The following is a 21,888-nucleotide window of genomic DNA, read 5'->3' as shown; positions in this document are numbered from 1 at the left end:
TTGATCCCCCAGGCCCATTTTGACCAAGTCAATGCTGATGTGGCGTCCACGTGTGCATTGACTTGGTCAAAATTGGCCTGGGAGGCAAGACTACAAAAGGGGCAATACTTAGGTGCTGGATTGTATTTTATTTTGTTAGGGGGGCCAAAATCGCAACTTTCTAATACTTAGGGGGCTAAAACTGTTACAAACCCATGCTTCACACGGGTTGAATTACGTATTTTCTAAAATGATTGTTCTAAAGGAAAAATGAGCAAATCAAGAGAGATAGTTGCATTTTTCTAAGAGATTGTTGTTGATTATACAACAACAACCAAGTCTTATCCCACTAAATGAGGTCGGCTACATGGATCAAATGACGTCATAGTGTTCTATCATACACTATGATAGAACATTAGAAATTTGCACCTTTATAAAAATAAATTTATGAAAACAACATGTTAAATCTGTGGCTCCTATTAGCAGAAACCTCGAAAGCTACTGCATGATAAATTACATCAGCAAATTCATTCTTCCAAGATCATTACATAAGCAAATTCATTCATCCAAATGCACTATAAAATTAGAGTTTATTCAAATATATTAAGAGTAAAGCTCAAAAGCTACTGCATGATACATTTTTCAAACTTTTTTGGGAAAAGTTTTATAAAAGAGAACTGCGTGTAGTTGACTATAATACATTTGATTATGCAAAACGTTATATCTGCACACTTGGAATTTTGAAAGGTTGAAATGAAGTAACAAAATTAATTAATAGTAGAAAAGAATAATCCACATTCTTCTAAGTGACCAAATGAAGGAAACAATTTACACCCAAATCATGGATTAACATAAAAAGATTCAGAAGAACGTTCCTTAATGAAAGATGAAACAAAACACAAGATGATTACCAACAAACACAGATAAGAGCCTCAGGTCCTTGTCTTGAAAGGAATGGCTCGGATGACAATCCGGTAGCATCCATGAATTTGAAAAAATTCATTTACCTAGAAGAGTTTGTTAAAGGCTATTATTCTCAAGGTAATTGTAGACTAATATCCTGCTATTTCTTTCAACACAACAACCATACAACTTAACCAAATTTTCATGCTCTACTTAAGAGATCACATTAATCTCTGTCAAGAACTCTTTCACCCCTTGTCTTGACAAACATGTACAGATGGCTAAGTTTTACATCATTGCCATTTCCAACTACTTAACATGTCTTGTTTCATAGACATTGGTAATAATTTGAAAAAATCATAGTCATTCTGACAAAAACTGGTCCTTTCTTTTCCATGACTATCCCTTGAACATAGTAGGTAAGACCTGATGATATTATACCCTGTGCACAATAGTTTACATCCATTAAAACACTCAATAAATTCATCAACAGACAAAAAATAGGGTTTCGGGAAAAAATATCAACTGCAATTTGGCCGGGACTTCAAGTTTTTTTAATGTCTGTTGCCACCAAAACACGCCCATTCAGGACGAACAAAACATGACATCTCTCTCAAAATTCGTTACTAAATCTTGTGATAAAAAAAATAGCAAGGAATTTCATTGTTTCCGTCACTAATTTTGTTGGCTGGTTTATTATTTTGGCAGTGATTATTGAAGTGGCCTTCGGTCGCATTTGACTATGATTCTTCATATTATAAAGAATTGTGATGCAAACGTGGCCGCCGGCCGCAAGTTAAAACTTTGATAACAGGGTAGAGACTTACAACATAGGCTGCAGCTAATAAGTTCATGTCCCAACCAATGCACCAAGCATTTGGGTTATGCTCCATAACAAAAGTCACATCAATTGATTGAAGTGTGCCCAAGGAAAATATTATGGCTGTGAGTGAGAGTTGAGCTGAGTATTTCCTCAATGTCACAACCTTCATTAATCACACACACAAAAATCAATATTCAAATAATGTATAATTTCAATTTTATTCTTCACTTTCTTAATTTTATAAACAGTTACATACCTGAAGGATGAAGAAGAAGCCCAAGCAAAAGTAGCAATTATGAGAAAAATGGAACCTTTAACCCAATCCTTTTCACCAGAACCAGTAGTGTTTTCAGGTACATTTAGATTAGACTGTAAAAAAACTGATTTATAATTTTAAATTTGTTTGGTTATTATAGTGCAATGACCCTCCTTTCTGTATAAATCTTGCAACTGAAAATGCCATGTCTTCAGCAGGTCGGTGAGGAACTGGACCTCCAAACTCCGTAAACCTGCAAACATAAAAGAGGAAAAAAAGTAATGTATAGTCTGGCTTATATTATATCTAGCTTACAATCAGGAGCATCATCTTGCTTGCACATGATCCACGGAACTCCGGTACCGAGTCCTATAGCCATACCTGCTTACACCAATTTCATACTCCGTTGGTCCACATTCATTTTCAATCTACACAAAATTAAAAGTTCTAGTCAATAAATAAAACATAAGATAATTTAAAGCTAAGATAGATTAAGTAGAAAGCTAGCAACATGTTTAGTCTACCTGAGACATAATTATTGGACCACCCTGAGACTCAAATAGCCTTTCTGCTTTCATCATATCAACAATCTTAATAATTTTTTGCATTTGAAACTTCATTATGGCAATATAAAAACAAAAACTAATTAGAAGGTACTAATCAATGAAAAGGGAAATAATGAGAACCTTTAACAATTCTTAAGGTATAATAATAACTGAAAATATGACCTTAAATGGACCATTGTCAGTTCCAAAACTGATATACCAGGAATGTACTTCAACCAAACAGAAAAACAAAAGGGACTGGCACTAGTTAACACTAATAAAAAAAATAAATTAAAAAAAACTATCCACTCAACAAATCCGAGATAATTTTCCTAACCTTGGCATCTCCAATGATGAGCTCCATATGTTGGTTACCATTACTGGCAGTGACAATCCATGAGTCAAGAACTCTAAACCCAATTTTCCAAACATCTACTTCCTTTTTCAAGTCTTTGAAGCAATCAAAATCCCTAGACATTATTGACAGCCCTGTATAAAAACATACCAATTGATCATAAAATAGCTTTGTAATACCTCACTAAGATCTGTATTGAATAATTGTTAACTATTCTTGTTACCAAAAAAGGTTTAATTTACTCTAGTTCATTACAACAAATTTCTAAGCTCCAATGACATATAGGAAAAAGTACATTCCTTTAAGAATGTGAGAGGCTAATAAGCTTTGTTACAACTGATACTAATTCAGGAGACTCTTGAAGATATTTCGTATCTGTTGAGGATTCCATAGAGGAAACCTTATGGAACAATGAAGGGAAATGTAAAAAAAAAATTGAATCTAATCATAATTTTTTCTTCTCGTGTATTTATAGTAGTTTAATATCTAAAATCCCATGGTAATGTATTTTAGATGCATTATAAGAAATAATGAAATGAAATATAGAAGATGTAAATCATAGGATTCATGTGCAATATATGAAAAAAAACAACCCTCAAGATCCATGTTACAGAGATGCAAACTTTATGATGGGTCTAATCCACAAGACAAAATAGGAATGAGAATGAAAGCATTAGAAAGAGAATTGGAATAACACTTATTGTATAGTAGATGAAAAATCACTGATTATTAGGTGTTATTTCCTTGCTAAGATTTTACAAACTTGTGAGAGTATGAGTAACTCCAAAATAAGTTAAATGCAGATGCCTCAGTTGCTATCTTTTCAACATTTATCCTCACTAATCTGATCAATGTAGCAAATTATCTATAATCTTTCAACAACATCATAAGAAAATAAGGCAACTAAATCTCAAACTATCAAATATCATTGTCAAATATCAAGATTCTCGGATACATCAAGTGAGAGATCAAACTTATTTTGTGCAGAATCTTGTGCTACCAACTGTAACCATCCAGAACACCAAGCTAAATGTCTTAAACCAAATTATATCAAAATCTTCTCAAAGTTAAACATGAAAATAAGACTTAATCTGCAAATCCCCAAGAAAATTGATGAGACCAGACAGACTATATTCTAATTAGATGTTAATAGGTAAATTATTCACCAAATATGAACACTTCTATCATATCAACCAAAACAGTTTTAAAAAGCTCATCAAAAAATAGTCTCTTATTTGTTATTTTCAAATAAGTAAAACCAATCAATGATATAGATATTCAATGACACAATGAAAATTATTACTTTCATTTTCACATATTGAAAATCCAAACACATAGCATCAGCAATTTTTATTTTTTTGCAATCCCTTCACCACCAAACAAAATTTCCAAAACATGCATACCAGAAAACTATAAATCATGATACTCAAACTGAACAAACCACACCATAATCAAACTAAACATATAATTTCCAATAAAGCAGACACCAAATAAAAAAATCCAACATACATGCATAAAAAAAACCACCAAACATACCCAGAAACATGTCACAACACATGCAAAACACAAACAAAATCATCCAACATCTTACAAACACAAAACAACCTCAAAAAAACACATACTCACAACAAAGCTTTCCAACAACAAACAAAATCTAAAAAATCTGAAACACAATCGGCCAAAATGAAACACACATCTCTCAATCAACCAAAACAAACACAACACAAACAACAATCAGAATATCTGAATCAATTAAGCCATTACAACAAAACAAATCAATAAAACAAAGAGGAACAGATCGCAAAAACAAAGAGGGGAAGAACAAATAACCCAAAAGCAATACAAAAAAGGGACATGCAAACAAAAATCAACACCAACCTTGAACACCAGCAATCAAGCTAACCAAACCAGACAGAATGCTGAAAACGGCGAACTGAATGGAACCGTACGCACACACGATTAGGAAATCGTGGGAAATAACCTCAATTCATCCCATATATATATAGAGAGAAAGGCAACAATTACTAATTTACCAAAATACCCCTATAAGGGCAAAATGGTAAAAAAAATGGACAAGAATTGTCCTATATAGTTTAGTAGATACAAAATCTTCTTAATTTTGGAGAATTCAAAAAATGTATTGGAGGAAGAAAAAACATGATGTATAAACAAGCATGTACTGTGATTAAAGTACTCAATTCTGACACAATCAAATTTACAGAATTAAGTATACTTAGGTTCTCCTCTTTTTTGTTGTTACATACTTACATTGTAGTCAAATTACATTGGTTATGTAACAGACATAACTTCCAAAACTTGTATATTCTCATAGTTCATAAGCAGGGAATTTAGACTGTGAAGGATTAACCATGTCCAAAAAGAGATAAGCCATGCCTCCTACTCCTTCAAACAGTGAATGGGGACTATCACCTCCATGCATTTCACCTCCAGATATCAGATTATGAGCTCCATCAAGTAAGAAGCATGCAAAAGCTTTGGCTCTGTATAAATACTTCGTGTTCCCGGTAAGTTGGTAAAGTGACAGGAAGACGTATGCATTCCCACTAATACCATGGCAAATCCCCACTCGCTTGAGCAATCCGCGACTCCAAACCACCTCTCCTGCTTCCATAGCTGCATCCAAGAATTCTTTATCTCCAAAAACCTGAGGATTGTTTTTCCTAAAGTTATAAACAAGTGGTAAATGAAAGGGAAGAAACAAAGACGATTCCTATATAGGTTTTTTAAAAAAGGATTTGGGCCTTGGCCTCGAGATTATTTCACTACACTGCCATGATTGAGAGCACAATTTAGACCAAATAAACCGCATTTGACCGTGGTTATTCGCAATATCAAGAATTGAGACACAACCATGATTTAAAAACCTTGTTCCTTGATGCTATTTGTATGACGATTCTCAAATGCATGAGATGGAAAACGCAGTACTTATACTAGCATATGCATGAGAAAAAAAATGTTTAGAAGAATACTTGTAGCCTGATAAATCATCAATAATGAAACGGTATTGAGTGTTCAATCCACCTAAACAACAAATGCAATGAAGTGATTCTTTCACAAATCATGTCGCAACTCGCCAGATTATGTGGAGATTTTATCTTAGAAAAACATGGTATCAATGGAATTTATTGAACAAGTTATAACCTTAGCTGCTTTGACAAGTGTAAGAGCCATTCCAGGAGCTCCATGGCACCAGTGCACAAGAACATCGCTCTTCTTATCTTTATCACTCGCAGGATAGTTTCCACTAGGAAAGCGGTTATGTATCATGTATTTAAGAGTACCCCTAACATCCTCAAGCTCATCAGGCTTCAATTCCATATCCATAAGAACATTCATAATTCCAGCCAAACCATGTGCAGCACCCCAATACTTCTCTCCGTACCACTCAAACATCAAAGGACATTTTCTCTTTTGACCCAATGCCCTACCATTCTTTATAATCTCATCCACTACCGTGGCCTGAAAACAAATTCAGAAACACAATCTCATCATATTTATAGACTTTTTGTCTTCAATGCAAAACATACAATTTGACAAAGGGAAAAATAAAGAGTTGGAGAACAGACTCACAGTATAACTGGAAGGAACTGTTCCCTGACCAAGGTGCTTGTTTAAGAACAAACATGCCCATAGAAAACCACCTTTCCCGTATAACAACTCATCAGGAAGATCCTTCGGTAGCTTAATCTACATCCCACAACAATAAGGCTTAGTCAAGCTATGAGAGCTGTGGTTTGTTAAGTCAATAAATAGAAATGATTAGTTGGTAAACTACTGTTATGATCTGGTTCCTGGGGTGATTTCAATTTCATATTTTCCAATTCCCATAGTTAAATTTCTACCCATAAACCACTAGAGTTATCCATAACCGTGCGATCAAGATCAGACGGTCCACTACAAAAACATATTTCAATTTACCGACTCACGTCTGATCGGAATCGGACGTAAATCACTGACTGCATGGCTGCATTCAGTCTGTTGCTGCATGTAGTCTGCATGAAAGCCCAATCCTAATAGTATAAGAAGCACAAACACTAATGCCCGGACAAGATATTGAAAATAGAAACTGACAATAATTTAAGATAATTAAAGTATCAAGTAATTGAATGTAATCGTGTTGGAAACCAACACATGTCAGATAGAAAACACCATGTGACTTTCAATCTACATAGCTAGCAAGACAAACTCCAAACAAATAAGACTAAAAAGTAAAAACCCATTTTGATCCTTCGCAATTTCCTTGCAGCCCAACTCAATCCGGGACAATAAGTAATGAACCACCACAATTTACTTTCCTTGCATATCATATCAAGCACTTCGCCCTCTCCAAGGACTCGTACTTGGGGGGCTGTGTATCATCATTAAAATTATACCACCCAACTATTGGCACCATGGCCAGCCAAGTGCCCGCCGCGTGGCAGGGTGACCTGTTCCCGCCAAACTCAAATGGACCCGATAGGGGGATAGAGGGCTTGGTAGGCGGCTCCCTAACCCGTCAACCCGGAATCTTGGAGGCCCAAAATTCCCTCAGGCATGGCCAGTGCCTATGGCGACGAATGCCAAGAGTCAAGGAGAAAAGGGCGGATAAGTGGGCCGGAAAAGGGGAGTGTGGGACGAGTCACTCCGACTTCTCCTAGTGTTTCCATCTTATATATACCATTCACATGCTTCTGATAACCTCATGACCTAAACACACAACCTATCGCTCTGACTCTAGAAAAGCACACTGCTGCTAGGGTTGGAACTATTGTACAATATTCAAGTACAAGTAATAACAAATTAGTCCCTTATATTTTCATATAGGGACAAATTAGTCGATTGAATTGAGCCCCTTGTAAAAATTTCAAAGACTAATTTGTGTATTATTTTTCATCAAAGACTGTATTGATCTGCAAGGAAATTGCAAAGGATTTGATATTTATTCTAAAAGTAATATAGTCAAATTGCAATACCTGTTGGAACTGAGCCAGGTAGTATCTCAAGGATTCATCATCACCAGCATGTTTTGCAGCCACAGCACCAAGAGCACAAACACCAGCACGTCCGCAAATAAAAGTGACATCCCTGCAAACCAATAATTCAAAGTTCAAAACTACTTTACGGGTCTTGTTTAGCAAGAGCCATTGTTGAGTTTACTGCTTATGTCTTATAAGCGAATTTGACTAGAAAAGTCTTGTTTGGTAATCGTCACTTTCTGACGCACCCATATAACTTATTTTGATTAGGTTAGAACGGTTTTGAACAAGTAGCTTCTATTTTAGCACCGTGATCTTAATTGAAAAAAGATTAAATATTATTTAAAAACTAATTCAACCGCTAATTTTATCGAATACTACAAATGTAATCAGCTCAGAGCTAGTTTATCCGTTATAAGCTAGCTTATCAACTATAAACTAACTTATCACATATCCGATATAAACTGATAATCGGTGATTCACTATTTTTTTTTTTTACCAAATAGAGGCTAATTTTATCGGTCATTTTCATGACTTCACTATAGAATTTTCCTAAAATATAACGACCAAACAGAGACACGACACAGTACAATACAAAACACGGTGAATGAACCTAGAAGAAAGAGAAGCAGCATCACAAGACTTGACAATCTGAGAGCAAAGTGCTAGATCATTGGTATTGCAAGTGACATGGTAAGACTTCAAAAGTAGAAAAGCAGTGCCAAGAAGACCACAATATAGAGTGAAGTCACCAACACGTTGTCCAGTTAAACCCCATGTTTCCATCACTATCTGAAACAAACAAACAAACACAAAGACTTGTTAGACGTGTGTGGAATGATTGAAAAACAGAGAAGATGATGAATAGGGTACAATACAGTTTCTTTGAGGTCTAATGCAGCGCGTTTGAGACGCTGGGAGAGTGGAGCATGAGGCATGGCGAGGAGGTTGAGGAGTGAGTCACCGCCCGTTGTGACGGTGACTGCTTCTTGGAGTTCCTGTTGGGTTGAAGGTGTTGATTCGGGTATGAATTCTGGCATGGGATTGGGAAAGAATCGATTTGACATGGCTTCGGGTGTGAGTGAGGATCGTAGTACTGTTGCTGTTTTGATTTTGAGTCTCATGACATGTGTAACCATTTTCTTCAACTGTATGTTTACGTGGCACTCAATGACCAAGTGTTCTTTACTTCTTTTTTATAATCATACAAAAAAATTGAGAAAATCAAAAATTGAAGTTTTCCTTTCCATTGAGATAACAATTGTTGAACTTTTTATTTTTTATAAAACAAATTTTCAACTTTTAAAAGCTTTCACAATAGAATATAAAAAAATCTAATATGTACATGTACAATAGAAATTCATTTTTGAATTTTTTTTGTAGAATTCATTTTTAAAATTTTTAAATTGGTCTCATATGTGTATAATATGTACAAATGTACACATAATTTAATTATAATTTTTTAATAATAATAGTTAATAAATATTTAATCTCTTAAACCTAGCATTTCATAAAAAAAATCTTAAATGAGATATACTAATAAATTTGTAACATATATCAATAACTATATATCCTTGTCAAAAAATAAATTATAGATGAGAGGGGGCTTAGTAAAGCTCCCATACTCCATAAGCATCACTTATTTATTATGTTTAAGAAAAATTAAGCGAAAATGTCAGATTTCAAGCTTATATCATTGATAGGTTGTATTTACAAAGTCATGTCAAAGGTTTTGACAAATAGATTGAAAAGAGTAATTAGATCTATCATATCAGACACAAACGTTCATATTAAGCACACAAATTTTAGATGGGATCCTGATTGTGAATGAAATTATGGATGGGGCAAAGAGAAAGAACAAAAAAGTTGTGACGTTGAAAGTTGATTTCGAGAAGATGTATGACTCAGTCGATTAGAATTTTCATGATTTTGTAATGTTTAAGATGGGGTTCCATGAGAAGTGGAGGGAATGGATATCGAAAGGCTTATGTTGGTCGTTACCCCTGTAAAGGTAATTGACGGTATTTCCTTTCGTATGTTGGTCTTTACCCCAATAAAGGTAATTGACGGTATTTCCTTTCGTATGTTGGTCATTACACTAGTAAAGGTAATAGAGAGTTTTATATTTCGTATGTCCGTTGTCATACCCCAATTTTTGACCCAAGATACCACTAACACGTGTCCTTTAACCCCGACCAGCCTCAGCCTTTTTAGTAAAAAATTCGACATGGAGGTATTTTAAAATACCTCATATTTGATTCCGAGTCGGGCCCTCTTCTCTCAATTTTCATTTTTATTTATTTAATTTTGGTTTCCATCTTTTATTTAAATTTCTTTTAGTTAATTAACTTTAAATTCGTTTTTTAATCTTCATTTTTATCTCATTTTGTTTTTTTTTTCATTCTATTTCCTTTTATTATTATTTATTTTAATGTCCAAAAAAAATATCAAATTTTTTTGTCCTGATCCATCCACACAACTCACTCACAGCTCACATGTTCCCTTGATCCCAAGCCAAGGCAATTTTGTTGCTGCTTTAACAAACCTTATGTCTCAATCCTGGCTCTATAAATATAACCTACCTGCAGCACACAAAGGGGGAACAAAAAAATTCACAGACGCATAAACCTACAAAAACACAGCCGAAAATTCACAAGAAAACTTCAATTTTCTAAACGCACAAAGGGGCCGAAATTCATCAAAATCCCCCAATTTTCAACAATTTTCAACACAAAAATTTCCAGCAATCAAAACCTCATCTAAAACCGAAGTTCCAACACAAAACCTGCAATTTCCCAACACTCAAAATAGCCGAAATTCACCATTCAAATCTGAAGAAAAAAAATAATAACATGTACAACACAATAAAACTCGAAACCAATTCAACCATAACCTGCAAAAATCATCAAAACCCAACAATACATCAAGAATCAAACGCACAACAACTAAAACCCATCCAAAACCCAATAGTTGGTGAGTCAATAATTATATGTTTTAGTTTAATATTTAGTTTCGTTTTAATTAGATTTAAGTTTATTTTATTTTAATATTATTTCTTTTTTGAGCTATTTTACTTCAATTGCATATTATTATATTTCATGAATGAATATTTGATGGATTGAGTCTTGGAGCAAAAGAAAGGGGTTTTGGAGCTGATTTGATGCAAAAATACGAAGATTCGGAGACAAAAATACATCTCCCTCAAGTCAGAAGCTTGCCATGGCCCGTGCTAGGCTTGGCACGGTCGTGCCACCTCCCAGAGCCGCTTTTGCTTAGATTTTAAGCTACTCTATTTAGTTTTACCATAAAGCCATTTGCTTGTGGAACATTCTAGTGATGTAATTGTTTAGATTTTAAGTCGAATGTAACCTATAAATAGAGTAGCTAGCCATCACAAATATTCATCTTTTCTTTAGAATTCAATAAGTGACAATTGTCTTTCTAATAAAAGTTCTTTTCTTTTACTTTCTTGTTATTTACTTTTATACTTTCTTTCTTCTTCTCCATGTCTACGATGAACATGAGTGAGTAGACTTCTTTTTTTCTTGGGATTGTTGGATAAGTCTAATGACATAATCCTAATCAAGCCAAGCCTTAAACCCTAATTTTATGTAACCCTAGTTTCTATTCTAAATTCACCGTTTTAACATGGATTAAATATTATCAAACTGTGGAAGCGAAAGCGGAGGGTTTGATAATCGTTAATCCATTATCCCAAATATCAATTCATAAAACGAAAGTGTAGTTTTGATATTCGATCAAGTGAATTTAGACAAGGATTGCGAAACATGAAAATAGTCTAGTGAACCTTGAGACATATAGAGTTTCGAACGTCAAGGATTCTAATAGTGATCAACCATGAAAATAGGCGTGGTTGCTAGAGGAACACACTCACTGAGACCGATAGGCTTAAGAGAAACTCGTCTTTAGAAACTAGGTCTAAAATAAGGTTTTAGGTTTAATGGTTTGGCTTGTGAATGATTTGTCACCAATGACGGACCAACGATCCAAAGGCTCTCTTTTTATTATTATATTCTCTTTTAACCGTTTGAAAACAACAACCTTGCAACTTGATTCTCTTCTAATCATCAACTAAAGTTAATTGAATTGAACAACTCCCTGTCGGAACGATACTCTTTTCATTACTACTTTGGTAAGACCGTGCACTTGCGGTTTTATCCCATCAATAGCCATTCAAACTGAACTGGCCATCATAAATCATAACCCTTAGCATAACAAATCATCAAAATCGAACTGGATCCACAAAAGGTAGTATCTCTTTCCTTAGATCTAGGTCAAACCGTTTGGTTTAAAGAAATTTTGAGTTTAAAATCAGAAAGAGTGAGTGAAAAGAAGTAGAAAGAATAAAAAAATAAAAAAAAGAAGTAAGTTTTATTCCGACGCGGTGGCGCCGCCGCCTTTGGCCGGCCACCACCCATCGGAATCTAGAAATCACGGTGGTGTTCTTGGAACCCACCGGAAAACTCATGAAGAGAGAGGGGAGAGCATTGCTGCCAAAAGAAAAAATAGAGAGAGAAAGAAATTAGGGAAATGAGTGAAAATGGGTTTACAACCCATATATACTTCCCTAACCGATCCGGTTCTCCTGGACCCAACCCAGGCCTGAACCAAACCGGCCCCAGTCTGTCCCCTTAAGCCCTTTTCTTTTCATTTTATTTTCTGCACACCCCTTATTTCTTGCTTACCCCCCTCTACATTTTATTTTTTCTTTCATGCATTTTTAACTTCTCTTGCATTTTTATTGTTTTCCTTTTTTATCTTACTCTTTTACTTTGTTTATTATATCATCATACATTTTTAATTTTCGTCATTTATTTTTATTGCAAGATTTAGAATGTAATTAGGTCAATTGTACAATATAAATGAGAAAAAATGCGTGTGTGTTTTTTTTTATTACTACTTTATATATCAAAAAATGCAAAAAAAATTATGTTAGGGATTATGTGGTGATTCAACGTCACTACAGAAATCCACACGCTTTTATTTTTATTGTTCCGTTAGTTTAATTTTCATTCATTATTCAAAAACAACAAAAACATTCAAATAACAAAAATCACAAAAATATTTTCATAATAAACCTTAATTTTCAATCAAGTGATCGTTATTTTTATTTTTCTTAATCAAACTTTCAATCAATTTAATCATACCTTGAGTCCGTTTTCTTTTAAATTGAAAAAATACAAACCAAATCTTATTTGCCACTTGCCTTTTCTTTTAAAACATTTTTCAAAACTAATAAAAAACACAAAACCAATCAAACATCAATTTCTACCATGAACTACGTGGTTTTGATCCTCACGGGTACGTAAGCAAATGACTTGTCCTTCCAAATCAACTAAAATCAATTTTCTTTTTCTTTTTAACTCATCATTCAATTCCATTTTCATCTCTTTAAAAGCAAGCAAATTTAAGCACAAAAAGTTAAATAAAATCAAGAGGTTCTCGTAGAGTACTACAAATATTTAGGGTGCTAATACCTTCCTTAAATATAACCAACCCCGAACCCTTAATCTTTAAAAATGTGGTATTTGAACCTTTTTCCACTTTCTTTTGAAAAAATTAAAAGTTCAGTCGTGAAATAGAAAGTGAGTCAAACGCTAATCAAATAACCTTGACCTCCGAAAAATGACGCGACATCCGTCTTTACCACGGTAGTTGGTAATAGACAATTTTATCTTTCGTATGTCCATCTTTACCACGGTAGTTGGTAATAGACAATTTTATCTTTGGTATGTCCGTCTTTACCACGGTAGTTGGTAATAGACCGTTTTATATCTCGTGAGTCCAAAAAAATAAAATTATACTCTTGGGAGAAATATATTTTTTTGGTGGTGGTAATAGAAATAGATTTTAATAAAGTTGAATTTGAGTTTGTCTAATAACTATATTTTTTTCAAAAATAAAATTTTATCCAAAAAATCCAAATTTTGATTTGTCCCATATAGAAATTCTATGATTCAATTAGTCAATCCAGTCATTGTGTTATATTATAATATCTTTGTGATGATACATATCAAACTTTCAATGAATTTGACTCTTCTCTATTCTAATAGTTGGATATTCACTTATATTTTATAAGGTATTGTGCATTAAAAGAAAATATTCTGATGACATGTTATTCCCTTTTGCCTTTTGTATTTGGGAACAGACAAAGCTACTCAAAGTTGTCGACATTGAGAAGCAACTTAGCAGATGTGCCAATATTAGCTCTAAGTGCTACTGCAGTTCCTAAGTGAGTTTTCTTAATTTCTAGAAAAAGTGTTTTTTTTTTTTTTTTTTTTTTTTTTCTTTCTTTTTCTTTCCTTTTTCGTACATGAACAAATTTCATATCCAATCCTAAATTTATGCATTTCTATTTAATCTTGAAAATAATCTTCCAATTTTTGTGGATATTTGAATTGTTTATTCTCCTATTGGTGGTATGCATGTAGTTATGTCTCTTTGTATATAATATCATGATAGGTTTTCATTTGTATTATGGACCATTCAAATTATTTTATGATAATGTGGGAGTAGACCTATTCATATACAAAGAGTATGATATGTTTATTGCAATCATCATTGCTAATTATGAGTAGTATTTTTGAGGTAGGCGATCTCTTTTATCTTCATTTTATATGTTTATTGCAATCATCGTTGCAAATTATGAGTAGTATTTTTGAGGTAGGCGTTCTCTTTTATCTTCATTTTTTCTCCTGGTATTGAGGTGTGATGTGAATCACATCGTCATATAAATTCCTTGCTTATTTGTTTTCTTCAGGGTTGAGACGGATATAGTGGAGTCTTTGCAAATGCGAAATCCTTTGATACTGAGAACTTCTGTTAATCGTCCTCATATATACTATGAAGGTCAGTCCGGCTTGCAGTTTGATTCAAAGATATAAATTAATTCAGATGTCAGTTTCACCCTGCTTGTAGGTCATAATTTCCATGTTAGTAATTGGAAGCCATCACTGCCCTCTGTCAAATATAATGTGGCTGACACAAATAAAAAACCAATCCAGTTATCTAACAAATTTGAATTGATGTTTCTATGACGCAGTTAGATACAAAGATCGATTGGAAGATAGGTTTACTGATGTATATGATACACTCTTTTCTATGGGAGAAGTGTGCGCAATAATTTATTGCCCCACACAGTCAATGTGTGACAACTTGACAGCTTATCTATCACACAGAGGCATTTCTTGTGCTGGTAATATTTTTTATATTTTTGTGCCTTTATAAAATGTTTCATGTCAACTATCGGGGCCTAGAATATATGCATATAAGTAAATCTATTGCAATACAATATTTAAAATTGTGGGATAAGAAATTGATGGGCATTAAAAATAATATTATCAAATATTGTGAGCAGCTAACACACCTACTACATGTAATATTAATAAAAAGGCTAAATTATGTCAGTAGTCCTTCCTTTACGTTTGATCCTTATTTTAGATTAGTTACTCCTTTAAGTTTTTTATTCATAATATTCTTGTCTTTCCAGCTTATCATGCAGGAATGAACAGTGAAGATCGGACTTCTGTGCTACATAATTGGATTTCTTCCATACCATATTGCTCCACGGCAAGGAGCCACTTGGATTTTACGTAAATATGGAGATACAGCTGCAAGTATTGAATATTGCAATACTTCGGTTGGTGAAAGGAATGAATGATTCCGTATACTTCTTATTATCTGATGGGGAAAGTGTTCGCTATGCCTTTTTATGCCCCACACTCTCAATAGAGTACGTCAAATTGGGTATAAAACTCGGATCTTTGATCAGATTAAAACGGTATTGTTTCAGGACAGAAAATGGGAATGAGTGAGTATGCCTATCTCTCTGCATAGTTATAGTGATTGTGTGCATTGTTATATATATGAACAGAAATTTTGGAATCCAAACTATTGATAACAAGCAAAACTAATTGAATTGTAAATTGATTAGATCATGATTTTAATGCGGAAAACTAAGCCATGTCATCTTTTCTTAATTAATTTTATCGTAACTATTAATGTTTGATTATGTCTGTTAGCCATGGTTGTTCTTTGTTGTGTTTATCAGTAGTCAATGTGTTTTTACAGGATGATTTATCTTATGGAAGTAGTAGTTGTTGGACATTTTAAGGATGTTATAAAAATAGCCAATGCACCTCTTCCAAGTGTTAAGGATGTTCCGCTGCCAACTTATCCAACAAATCCTACCATAAGGATATAAATGATTTTGAGATGAGATGTATTAGCTATGATGATGATGCTAAACGCTTTTCTTTAATGATTCAAATTGGAACGAAGTGTAAAGTCGCAGGTGGGAGATTGATCCCTAGGGATGCCCGATATAACACGTTGAGTGGCAGTGTAGAAATTTCGTTGAGTGAAACATCTAAAGTAATATGGAGAGATGTTTCAGAAGTTTGTTTGCAGACTTGTTACGGTATTAGGATCCATTGTAATATATTAAATTTGACCCCAGACTTTTTTGCAATAGGTGATACAAGTGACTGTCTAGCTACTCTCTACAATTGTGTTTCCTTAACTGTAGGTAACCCAAATCTCATAGAGTGAGACATAATGCTTTGGAAATTTGTGTTTTGTTGACTTGTAGACTCGGTTTGTATGTGAATGGAATTGAATGTGGTTGCACCATCTCCATACCTTCTAAGAAAGGGAGGAAGAAAATGAAGCCTCTAGCTTAGCTAATAGTTTTTTATAATGTTCCCTTTTAATTTGAATATATTTGTTGATTTAGGTTCCTAGTTTGTGTAAAAGCACCCTAGCAAATCAGGAATTCATAAACAAAGTGATTCATCTTATTCCTTTTCAAATTGCATTTCACGTGTCTTAGAAAATAAAGGTGTCTCTCTTGGTTTAGTAATTCTCACTAAACATGCAATTGCTCTCTGACTTCAGATGAATCGTATCAAACAAGCTTGAATCGATTCACCAAGCTTTTGAAACAAACATGGTACCCTCTGACTTCATATGAATTGTATCACTTATATAGTTAATCGATTCAAACATGAATCATTTTTTGTTTGAAACGATTCATCAAACTCTGTCTGAATCAATTCAAACTAGTTTTGAATCGTATCAATCACCTCCTGGGCTATTTGAGTCATTTCAATTATCACTTGACACGGACCATTCTTCATCATATTATTCTTCATCATATTTTTCCCCTTTTCTATTGTCTTATATGGTTTGAATCGATTCACTTACGATTCAACTAGTAAGTGAATCGATTCACACAATTATTTTTGTGCGAAAAAAGCTTTTTTGACACAACTAGTAAGTATCAATCACCTCTTTATTGTCATTTCCATGTGCCAATATAACGTTTTGAATGTCAAAAAAGCTTTTTTCGCACAAAAACAATATACTAATTGCGTGACTCTATGAGATTTGGCACAAACATATACTAACAAGCCACGTTTTGTTGTGTTTATCCAAACATATACTAACAAGCCAGGAGTCTACAAGTCAACAAAACACAAATTTCCAAAGCATTATGTCTCACTCTATGAGATTTGGGTTACCTACAGTTAAGGAAACACAATTGTAGAGAGTAGCTAGACAGTCACTTGTATCACCTATTGCAAAAAAGTCTGGGGTCAAATTTAATATATTACAATGGATCCTAATACCGTAACAAGTCTGCAAACAAACTTCTGAAACATCTCTCCATACTTGGATACTTACTTTAGATGTTTCACTCAACAAAATTTCTACACTGCCACTCGACGTGTTATATCGGGCATCCCTAGGGATCAATCTCCCACCTGGGACTTTACACTTCGTTCCAATTTGAATCATTTAAGAAAAGCGTTTAGCATCATCATCATAGCTAATACACCTCATCTCAAAATCATTTATATCCTTATGGTAGGATTTGTTGGATAAGTTGGCAGCGGAACATCCTTAACACTTGGAAGAGGTGCATTGCCTATTTTTAAAACATCCTTAAAATGTCCAACAACTACTACTTCCATGAGATAAATCATCCTGTAAAAACAAATTGACTATTGATAAACACAACAAAGAACAACCAGGGCTAACAGACATAATCAAACATTAAAATCAGTAGTCAATTTACACTTCAATTAGTTTTGCTTGTTATCAATAGTTTGGATTCCAAATTTTATGTTCATATATATAACAATGCACACAATCACTATAACTATGCAGAGAGATAGGCATACTCACTCATTCCCATTTTCTGTCCTGAAACAATACCGTTTTAATCTGATCAAAGATCCGATTTTTATACCCAATTTGACGTACTCTATTGAGAGTGTGGGGCATAAAAAGGCATAGCGAACACTTTCCCCATCAGATAATAAGAAGTATACGGAATCATTCATTCCTTTCACCAACCGAAGTATTGCAATATTCAATACTTGCAGCTGTATCTCCATATTTACGTAAAATCCAAGTGGCTCCTTGCCGTGGAGCAATATGGAACGAATACCATCTTTGGTTACCATGGAGACACATCCTAGTCAATCTTCTAAGTAAAGAGAACATAGAGATAAACAAAAGTACTTAATGAAATATAACTCATGAGAATGAAGGAGGGGGAAATATACCATTGTGCTAGAATCAAATGATTCTCTTCTCCTCTTTTTTGATTCATCACCAACCACAACGTGACTGCAGACAAGAATACACTCTGTCAAAATCGAAGGTTTGCTTGAAATGTTTTGACGAAGGGCCCTTCCCTTCTCTGCTGGTTTCAATGCTTTTATTATTTTTATGACCTATGAATTTTCTAAACATGTGAGCCTATTTGACTTTGGGCTGCTTGTTGTCAACAGTGCCAACAGCAACTTTTGGTATGGAAGAAATCCATTTATGTAGCACAGAAGTCCGATCTTCACTGTTCATTCCTGCATGATAAGCTGGAAAGACAAGAATATTATGAATAAAAAACTTAAAGGAATAACTAATCTAAAATAAGGATCAAACGTAAATGAAGGACTACTGACATAATTTAGCCTTTTTATTAATATTACATGTAGTAGGTGTGTTAGCTGCTCACAATATTTGATAATATTATTTTTAATGCCCCTCAATTTCTTATCCCACAATTTTAAATATTGTATTGCAATAGATTTACTTATATGCATATATTCTAGGCCCCGATAGTTGACATGAAACATTTCATAAAGGCACAAAAATATAAAAAATATTACCAGCACAAGAAATGCCTCTGTGTGATAGATAAGCTGTCAAGTTATCACACATTGACTGTGTGGGGCAATAAATTATTGCGCACACTTCTCCCATAGAAAAGAGTGTATCATATACATCAGTAAACCTATCTTCCAATCGATCTTTGTATCTAACTGCGTCATAGAAACATCAATTCAAATTTGTTAGATAACTGGATTGGTTTTTTATTTATGTGTCAGCCACATTATATTTGACAGAGGGCGGTGATGGCTTCCAATTACTGACATGGAAATTATGACCTACAAGCAGGGTGAAACTGACATCTGAATTAATTTATAGCTTTGAATCAAACTGCAAGCCGGACTGACCTTCATAGTATATATTAGGACGATTAACAGAAGCATTTCTACTCATGACAGCCATTAAATCAAGTCCTAAATTCACAAATTTCTCATAGAAAATTAGCACAATGTTACCACACCATAGCTTCCAATCAAGGGGTTCAACTTCAAGGCAAAAAAGAGAACTAACACAATTAACTAGACAAAGTACCCAATTACTAGAACCATGTTTAAAAAAATCCCCAACTGTGAAGGAAATCAGTAGAACAGCCATGTGTAGCGCTTCATGATTCTTATACATGGTCACACTTGAAATGCTTTTGTCATACTCATTTCTATGTTCTCACCAATCATGGAGGACCAACCAATTTTGTCAAAATCAAAACTTTATCAAATGGGTCATTCTTAAATTTGAAGAATCATGGAAGAACATGACAACGATTTGGTTGTTGTAAATAATGGCAAGAAGAAGAACAAAGATAGCGTGTCTGAAGAAGAAGTTATGACCATTTTGAAGTCTATTTCAGATCCAAATTCTGCTTTTCCAAATTCTAAAAAATCATATACATGCTCCACGGTAGTTAACTACCAATGGAGCAATATTTTTTTTTTTTTTTGTGTGCTGTGTACTTGGAACGGTAGTTAACTACCGCTACCGCTGGGGTAAAAACGTCATTTCCATGTGTCAATATAACGTTTTGAATGTCAGAAAAGCAATCTTCATTATCTTCTCCTCATAACTCTAAAATTATTGAATCATTTGCAACTATTCTCTCTAGGTCTCAAAAACTCATTGTTCATACATTCTCGGGGAACGACACTTTCGACATTCCGTTATCTGTTTGCAACAAAGCAAGTTACATGTTTTGGTTGTAGAAAAGTAAACAGCGGTTAGGATTCTTCGAATCTCCGCTAATGATTATGTTGGATATTAAATAGCAGTCATGTCGTGTTTATCTATTTTAGGTAGACTATAAAAGTGATGAGGTCGTTGAGACGTTTCTAACCTAGCCGGTCGTCAAGTTGCACTTGCTGATCACATGGTGATCTTTACGTGTGAGGTCTATACTATCTCAGTTGACTAGGTCTATCCCTCCTAAGTCTGATTGCACCTGCTGATCACACGGTGATCCTTACATGTAGGGTATTACCGTCTCAAAGGTAATTGAAAGCAAATACTTAAATTGGCTTTCCAAGATTTCCCAAGGCAATGAAGGCCAAGGTTCCTGTAGGTCTACCCATCTATGAATCTTAGGACACTCGTATCACACACACTCACTCTGTCTCTCTCTCTCTCTCTTAGTAGTTCTACAAACGGACAACCATATCAGCGTCTACCTTACCAAGGGTTTAAGAGAATGATTATACTAGGCTACAACTTATTTTCTTCAAGGAGAGACTTGTTTCCTTAATTATAACTAGTTACCTCATAGGTTCAGCAGATTTTACTCAATATTAGTAATGTCACCTCCTAAGTAGTTACTACTAGGGTCAACTTGCTTTCTGTATCTTTCGGCTGTTTATAACTAATTACTTCGAAGATAGATGTATATTAATAGCAAGATATAAGCATTGATATTAGGCCATGTCACAACCTAAGTATCTAATATAGGGTTGCGCTGCTAAAGAAATAAACTAAATTCCTAATAAAACTAAATAGCGAACAAAGGATAGATAAAAATAAAAACGACATTAAATTAAATAAATATCCAACAAAAATAAATAGAGGTTCATCGTAGAACTCTAACCAAAAAGGATTTAGTTACACACGGTAACTAAAAACAAATTACTAAAGATAAAAACATACCCTAGAAAATCAAGAAGATAGAAACTCCTATGAAGCTCTAGAAATGCCTTTCTCTTAAACTGCTCCAGTTCTGAACAAGAAGTTCTGAATGAGGAAGGTTGGTATTTATAATGAGAGTTTCTACTGGGGTTTGGGCTAATAGTGCGGGTTTTACCCACACAAAAAAAGCAGGAAAAGACGTTTGCGCCCCGCACTTTTTAGGTGCACGGGGAGCATGCCTATCATGAGTGTGTGGCAAATACCATGCCCTAGGCGCATGGCACTTCCTCCCGGGCCCATTTTCTCCAATTTTTTGTCGTTTTTGGTCTTCGTCTTCAAATAACTTGCCTCATAACATGGGAACATAATTCCTCCCTCTTGTAAGTCTCCTAAGGCCTCTTGAATCTTCATTCCTAGTCTTCCTAAATCTTCACAAATATTCGGATCTTCTTGATTTTTCGATTTGCATGATTTCTTCGTGAATTACTTCAAAAACCCCCTAAAATTGCTATGTTTCGGGAAAACTAGAGTTATAGACTCAAATATGGAAAACATTACAAATATCCCAAAATTATAGGCAATTGTTCTAATACTCTCCTTTTTGCCGCTAAAACCTACTAAAAATAACTGAAAAACATGCTAAGAATAACGTAAGATGATCTGTCATCACTATCCTTTACACATAGATGGAAGAAGACAAAATAGTTTCTCTGCCAGATGCAGTGATAAGGATAACTAACACAATA

General features: G+C 34.2%; 2 protein-coding genes and 1 non-coding gene across 4 annotated transcripts; 1 reads left to right on the top strand and 2 right to left on the bottom strand.

The window, feature by feature from the left end:
• Positions 1-754: 754 nt before the first annotated feature.
• Positions 755-8,990, bottom strand: LOC11430946 (lanC-like protein GCL2). Of its 2 annotated transcripts, XR_005645843.1 has the most exons (11): positions 8,716-8,990; positions 8,451-8,629; positions 7,835-7,946; positions 6,453-6,569; positions 6,024-6,341; positions 5,126-5,526; positions 2,844-2,995; positions 2,486-2,575; positions 1,962-2,389; positions 1,710-1,868; positions 755-1,324 (listed from the first exon to the last, which is right to left on the bottom strand). XR_005645843.1 is itself a non-coding variant. In XM_003618262.4 (6 exons), the coding sequence occupies exons 1-6, from the start codon at positions 8,974-8,976 to the stop codon at positions 5,188-5,190; spliced, it is 1,326 nt and encodes a 441-aa protein (XP_003618310.2). In that variant the 5' UTR covers positions 8,977-8,990; the 3' UTR covers positions 5,002-5,187. The 2 variants fall into 2 exon arrangements, 1 of the variants encoding a protein (XP_003618310.2); XM_003618262.4 differs by lacking the exons at positions 755-1,324; positions 1,710-1,868; positions 1,962-2,389; positions 2,486-2,575; positions 2,844-2,995 and having other exon boundaries at positions 5,002-5,526.
• A 4,941-nt stretch (positions 8,991-13,931) lies between these two features.
• On the top strand, positions 13,932-15,674 carry LOC11430255 (ATP-dependent DNA helicase Q-like 3). The gene is made up of 4 exons (XM_024785806.2): positions 13,932-14,090; positions 14,619-14,707; positions 14,901-15,053; positions 15,348-15,674. The coding sequence occupies exons 1-4, from the start codon at positions 13,966-13,968 to the stop codon at positions 15,452-15,454; spliced, it is 474 nt and encodes a 157-aa protein (XP_024641574.1). The 5' UTR covers positions 13,932-13,965; the 3' UTR covers positions 15,455-15,674.
• A 2,958-nt stretch (positions 15,675-18,632) lies between these two features.
• Positions 18,633-19,416, bottom strand: LOC11420526 (uncharacterized). Its single transcript, XR_005645654.1, has 3 exons — positions 19,384-19,416; positions 19,036-19,188; positions 18,633-18,741 (listed from the first exon to the last, which is right to left on the bottom strand). It is a non-coding gene; the product is annotated as an uncharacterized protein (transcript).
• Positions 19,417-21,888: the final 2,472 nt, after the last annotated feature.

This window comes from Medicago truncatula, chromosome 4, assembly GCF_003473485.1.
Source record: "Medicago truncatula cultivar Jemalong A17 chromosome 4, MtrunA17r5.0-ANR, whole genome shotgun sequence".
Taxonomy (NCBI): Eukaryota; Viridiplantae; Streptophyta; class Magnoliopsida; order Fabales; family Fabaceae; genus Medicago; species Medicago truncatula.
Note: the sequence above shows the minus strand (reverse complement) of the source record. Positions and strands in the feature narration are given on the sequence as shown.

Excerpts from the sequence above, each read along its gene's own strand:
- LOC11430255 (XM_024785806.2), top strand. The coding sequence starts at position 13,966 with ATGACATGTTATTCCCTTTTGCCTTTTGTATTTGGGAACAGACAAAGC. Across the intron at positions 14,091-14,618 it reads AGTGCTACTGCAGTTCCTAA|GGTTGAGACGGATATAGTGG; the intron begins GTGAGTTTTCTT and ends TGTTTTCTTCAG. Across the intron at positions 15,054-15,347 it reads CAGAGGCATTTCTTGTGCTG|CTTATCATGCAGGAATGAAC; the intron begins GTAATATTTTTT and ends TTGTCTTTCCAG.
- LOC11430946 (XM_003618262.4), bottom strand. The coding sequence starts at position 8,976 with ATGGTTACACATGTCATGAGACTCAAAATCAAAACAGCAACAGTACTA. Across the intron at positions 8,630-8,715 it reads CATTAGACCTCAAAGAAACT|ATAGTGATGGAAACATGGGG; the intron begins GTATTGTACCCT and ends TGTTTGTTTCAG. Across the intron at positions 5,527-6,023 it reads CACTTGTCAAAGCAGCTAAG|GTTTTTGGAGATAAAGAATT; the intron begins GTTATAACTTGT and ends AACAATCCTCAG.